We start from the raw sequence: 6,018 nt of genomic DNA on the forward strand, positions 1-6,018 counted from the left end.
ATAGTTTAAGCCAGTTGTGGTGGCATATGCTTTTAATCCCAGTTCTTGGGAGGCAGAGGCAGATAGATCTCTCAGTTTGAGGTCAGCCTGATCTACAGAGTGAGTTCCAGGACAACCAGAGCAACACAGAGTCTCATAAAACAAACAAACAACAAAAGAATTACAATAATACGTTCATAGTTTAAAGTTCTAATTGGTACCAATCACAGGGTAGCTACATTCTACCTTTTGCTTTGACCTGTTTGGACTAATTTCTAATTCATTCTAAATTCTTCAGTTACTTCAGAATAACTTCAGTGTTCTTTGGTTAAAAAAAAAAACAACCCTCCCTTTTCTCTGCTATGTTTAGAATTCTATGAGGAACTATCATAGTTGCAAATTAAAAAAAAAAAGTTATGTGAACTCAAGGGCCTTAACACATGGGACAATACTGTCAGTCTGAGAAGAGACACATTTTGTTGTTGTTGTTGTTGTTATTCATATTCTGAAAGCACAAGGAAGTGGGATTTCCCAGAGAAGGCTGGGCTCCCTTGTACCAAAGTGACAGTGGACGTGGGAGGAGGTTTCCATGGCTATACTCTGACTTGTAGTGGCATTGATGATCCCTGGTGGAACAAGCAGTCAGATGTAGTGGATTCTCTGGTTTTCCAAGCCAGCAGGCACTGAAGTTTCTGGGACTCAGGTGTGCAAAGTAAATAAAACTTGGCTGGGGAGAGATAACTTAGCTGTTAGGAGCATCTGCTGCTTTAGCAGAGGACCTGGCTTTGATTCCTAGCACTTACATGACGGGCAAAACTCTCTGTAATTCCAGTTGTGGACACCCTCTTCTGACCTCACTGAACTCTGTTTGTTTGTTGTGTACAGATGTATATACATACATAGGCAAAACACTAGTACACATAAAGTAAATAAATTTTTATTTAAAAGGGGGCTGGATATGATGGTTCATACCTTTAATCCCAGCACCTGGGAGGCAGAGAAAGTCAGACATCTGTGAGTTCAAGGCCAGCCTGGTCTATGTAGTGAGTTCTAGGCTACCAGAGTGACACAGTGAGAAAGCCACAGGCAAAGAATATGATAGCATTTGGAATCTGGCAAAGCAAAGGAACAAATTCTTTCCTAGAGTCTGAAAAGAAATGCAGTTGTGTGCCATGTTGACTATAGCTCAGTGAGCATTCTAACAGATTACACTTGAGTTCATTTTATGCTCTGGCATTTGTCACAGAAATAATGGAAGTTAATATAATATAGGGAAGTAGTACAAGGTAGATACCACAGTTATTAGCAGCTGCAGCTGGGGAAACTGAGGTAGAAAAGTATTAAGTTGGGGACTGGTGAGATGGCTCAGCAGGTAAGAGCACCTGACTGCTCTTCCAAAGGTGCAGAGTTCAAATTCCAGCAACCACATGGTGGCTCACAACCATCCTTAACGAGATCTGACTCCCTCTTCTGGAGTGTCTGAAGACAGCTACAGNGTACTTACATATAATAAATAAATAAATCTTAAAAAAAAAGAAAAGTATTAAGTTTTGCCTAGTGTCACACACCTGTGAAATGGCATCAGTCAAGGAGTGGGGTTTGGGACACTTGTCTTCAAAGGGTATGTTCTTAACTGTTTCTCAACATCATCTCCCAGGATTTCTTATGGGGAGGAGGATGAAGAGGAGGAGGAGGAGGAAGAGGGAGAAAAGGAGGAGAAGGAGGAAAAGGAGGAGAAAGAGGAAAAAGAGGAAGAAGAGGGAAAAAGCTGGTAGTAGAGGCCCAGGGAAGAGAGTCTGACAGCTGGCTCGTGCAAAGCCTGCCTAACTCACAGGGAAGCTGAGAGCTCCTGGACTTAAGGAGGGCAGAAAATTAGTTGTCCCTCTGTCTAGGTTTGAACTCTTTTCTGACTAATCTTCCATCAGTGCTTTGATCATGACAAGCTGGTTTACAAGGTGTCCTAGATACAGGTTGTTAAGCAGGTCTCTTTTCCTACTTTGCTCAAGCCACCTGCCATTTCCTTCTCCTGCTCTATTACCCACTCTTTCCCCCTATTCCTGCCCCAGCCCAGCTACCACTCCCTGGGAGCGCTTGGATTCAAGAGCTTTAGCATGAAATCAAACATTGCCCTGGGCCTCTTTTCCAAGTTGCCAGCAAGCGCCTGAGTCTCATTTTCCCCCTAATGTTTGATAGTTTATGTCCAATATGACTAACCTCGGTGAACTTGCATCCGGCAGGGGACACGATTTTTTTTTCAGAGCAGTCGAGGTATAGAATTTTTGTTTGTTCTTAAAATAAATCTCAACGACACACTCAGTTTTGATTTTTGGGAGAGCATTTGCCTTTCTCTGACTCCCCACTATTTAAAGCCCATCGGGTGCTCGGTAGCTTTTATTACTGAGTGCGTGTGACCGACGGTCACCTCCGTTATTGCTAGGGTACCTGCAGTGCGCAACGGCACACACTGCACTACTTCGTCTCTAGATAATTAGGGGCAGGTTGCGAGGAAAGATGGAGGTGGTGGTTGCCCCCCCTCCGATCCCCACCCTCTCACGGTCGTCGTTGCCTCCCCAGGGGCGGGCCCCACCCCTCCAGGCCCCGCCCCTCCCCGCCCCGCAGCACCGCGCCGCGCTTGCGCCACCTGCCGCTCGCTCCTGTGGTCCGCGCGGCGCCGCGCCCGGCCGGCGCCTCCGCTTCCAGCTAAGATGGCGGAGAGCTGCGAGGCTCTGGGCACGGTCCCGGAGCACGAGCGGATCTTGCAGGAGATCGAAAGCACCGACACCGCCTGCGTCGGGCCCACCCTCCGGTAAAGTTCTCACATGCCCGGGCTTTCGGGGCGCCCTGACCAGGGACTCCTTCGGAGCCGGGCGGGGCGCCCGCTGCCGGGTGCGCGCGCGTCGGCCCGACAGGTGGTGCGCGCGGGGGCGGGCGCTCGTGGGCTGCGGGACCCGGAGGACCCGGGGCACCTGTCACCGCGCCGCCTGTGGGTGTGGCTGCCAGGGTGTCTCTGACCGGGAGAGCCGCCCCAGCCTAGGGCTTTGATGCCCCGAGGCCCTGACCCCTCGGCGGAGGCTGTCTGCTCTGTGCTGGGTACGAAGGTCACCTGCAGGTGGCCGGAGTGACTGATCCCGGTGCCAAGTGGCGCGCTGATGGAAACCCCAGCGCACTGACTGCTCAGGGCGGGCGTGGGAGAATTGAAATTGAGCGGGAGACGCCAGCACCCTTCTCCCCCACTGCAGCACCCTTCTCCCCCGGCGAGACGCGAGCGTGGGCTGACAGCTCGAGTTCATGCAGGGGTGACGATGCTCTTGAGACAGGAAGCTTTTACTTATTGACAAATGTTATGTTGATTTTTGTATTAAAATTTCAGCCTATTTTAAATGGATCCAAACCCACTCTCTTTAGGAATAGTACCAGTTAATGAATAGTCCATACCGGAGGGAATACTTGCTGCCCCCATAGACTGGTACTGGTACAGAGCTATTAGCCATTAACACTACATTAAACATGTTAAGGATGACGATTTCATCCTTCACAATTAGGATGAATGAACTTGTGGTTCATTAAGGGAATTTGAGACAGACACTTCCTGGAAATGAGATTCTGTTTTCTCAGTGTAAATGTAGATACAATGAAGTCAGTTCAACTTGTAAATTCACTTTGCCCCAGGGAGCCAGATCATTTGGTGTGTTTCTTGTTTATTTCTCATAAACCTGTCACTGATGACTGCAAAAATCATTTAACCCCCTTGGCCTCGTTTCTGTATTTGTAGAACGGGGTGGGGTTGGGGTTGGGGGTTGTTTAGACCATGAGAGACCTTGCCCATTTATTCTCTACCTCCTGCTATGATATTCGAAGGCCTCATTAGTATCTTTTAATTTTCTTTTTCTTTCTTTCGTTTTTGTTTTCTAGACAGGGTTTCTCTGTGTAGCCCTGGCTATTCAGGAACTCACTTTGTAGACCAGGCTGGCCTCAAATTCAGAGGTTTACCTGCCTGTCTCCCAAGTGTTGGGATTCAAGGTGTGCACCACCAATGCCCGGCTCCTTATTGTTAATTTTCTTACATGAATTTTTACATTAGATTTTACATATACAATAGTTAAAAATAGGAATCAGATTCAAAGAAAACTTAGTGACATCTAGATCCCACAGAAGGACCTCTCCAGTCTCATAGGACAGCCATTCCTTAACGTGTTCATGAAGCAGTTCATTTGCCAGGAGTCAGGAAATGCACTTTTGTCTTTGGTAGCTGTCCAGCCAATGTGGAATAGAAAATAAATGCTCATCTTGGTGTGTTACTCCTGGTCTTCAGGAGGCTGGAAATCAAGTCCCTTTGGTGGACTCTAGGAGTGATACGGACCAGGACTGGCCATCACCCAGTAGGAGTGGCATATAGTAGAGGTCAGCAGTTTAAAGTTTTTTTTAGACTGTTTTACTTTATGGCCTTGGCTGTCCTGGAACTCACCATGTACACGAGGCTGCCCTTGAACTCATCAAGATCTACCTGCCTCTGCCACAGCTTGTTGAGATTGCTACCATTCTGCTCAAGTTTTAAATTATATATTGCCTAGTTTAAGTAGAAGGATTTTTGTTGTTGTTATTGTTTCGTTTTGTTTGTTTGCTTTGCTTTGCTTTTTGAGACAGAGTAACTATGTATGTGGCCTGGCCCTATTCAGCTTGCTAAATAGACCAAGCTGGTCCTGAATTTGTAGCATCTTTCTGCCTGTTTCCCAACTGCTGGGATTACAGGCTTGTTCCGCCATGCCTATCTCAGAGCGAATTTAACATTAAAATATTGGTTGAGTGTGGTGGGCTGTGATCACTTGGGAGTCTTGAGACCCTTACCTCTTAAGGAAGGGATAGTGTGCCGCCCTCTTCTTTGCTACATTGACTTACTTAGGGTAGTTGGGTGAGGTATCCACACATCCTGACGTCCACTAGAGAATAATCTAGTGGCCGTGCAGGTGCATAGCATATAGGTTGTTGGATATCAGTGTTGCTTTAGATTCCTTGGCTTGTGTAAGAACTAGATTATAGGCAGAGTTGTGATTCCTGCCTTCCTCAGTTCTTTTTACCTCAGCAATGTGGGTGAACCTCACTTAGCGAACTGAGCAGGGTCTAACAGAATGAAAGAGCCAAGAAAAGAGGCATTCTCTCTTTCTCTGTCTCTTGAAAATTTATTTTATTTTATTTTATGTGTATGAGTATTTTATCTGCATGTGTGTCTGCACTGTTTGTGAACCTGGTGTTGAGGATGTCAGATCTCCAGGAGCTGGTGTTACAGACTCCATGTTGCAAGGCACCACGTGGGTGCTGGGAATTGAACCTGGGTACTCTAGAAGAGCAGCCAGTGCTCTTCACCACTGAGCTCCCTTGAGTTCTCTCTTCATGTGCTGGAACATGAATCCCCTTCTGCCTTTGGATACTGGGACTTCTGGAACCCTTCTGTGCTCTGAGACTTCTGTGGGAGTCCCTGTGGTTCCCCGGATTTCTGATTTCCACAGACTTGTGTTCCTGGTTCTGGTTCTCCAGTTTGTACAGAGTCTGTCATGGCAGCTCTTACCTTCTAGAACAAACAACTTAATTCTACACTACATTCTTTTAATTTCATTCCATCTTCTCTCCCTCCTTCCCTCCCCTCCCTCCCTCCTTCTCCCTTTCCCCTTTCTCGTTTCTTTTTCTTTGAAGATGGGGGGGGGTCCTCACTGCATTATTGAGAATGATCTCCAACATCTTGGCCTGAAGTAATTTTCCTGTCTCAGCCTTTTGAATGCTGGGATAATGGGGTGTGCTGCCATGTCCTGACATAGCTTTTTTTTTTTTTCCAATTTGAATGTAACTTATTATGTTTGTATGTGTGTATGGTATGCCCCCTCACTGTGTGTGTCTTAGTCAGGGTTTCTATTCCTGCACAAACATCATGACCATGAAGCAAATTAGGGAGGAAAGGCTTTATTCAGTTTACACTTCCATACTACTGTTCATCACCAAGGAAGTCAGGACTGGAACTCAAGGAGGTCAGGAAGCAGGAGCTGATGC

At 46.8% G+C, this 6,018-nt stretch overlaps 1 protein-coding gene across 1 annotated transcript in view; it reads left to right on the forward strand.

Moving 5' to 3' along the window:
• Nucleotides 1-2,638: 2,638 nt before the first annotated feature.
• Nucleotides 2,639-6,018, forward strand: part of Exoc6 (exocyst complex component 6) — a 136,270-nt gene continuing 132,890 nt past the window's right edge. The window contains exon 1 of the mRNA XM_021219995.2: nucleotides 2,639-2,785. Within this exon, the coding sequence (XP_021075654.1) occupies nucleotides 2,685-2,785 (101 nt within the window). The 5' untranslated portion in view covers nucleotides 2,639-2,684. The remainder of the gene's footprint in view (nucleotides 2,786-6,018) is intronic.

The sequence above is a fragment of the Mus pahari genome, chromosome 1 (assembly GCF_900095145.1).
Source record: "Mus pahari chromosome 1, PAHARI_EIJ_v1.1, whole genome shotgun sequence".
Classification (NCBI taxonomy): domain Eukaryota; kingdom Metazoa; phylum Chordata; class Mammalia; order Rodentia; family Muridae; genus Mus; species Mus pahari.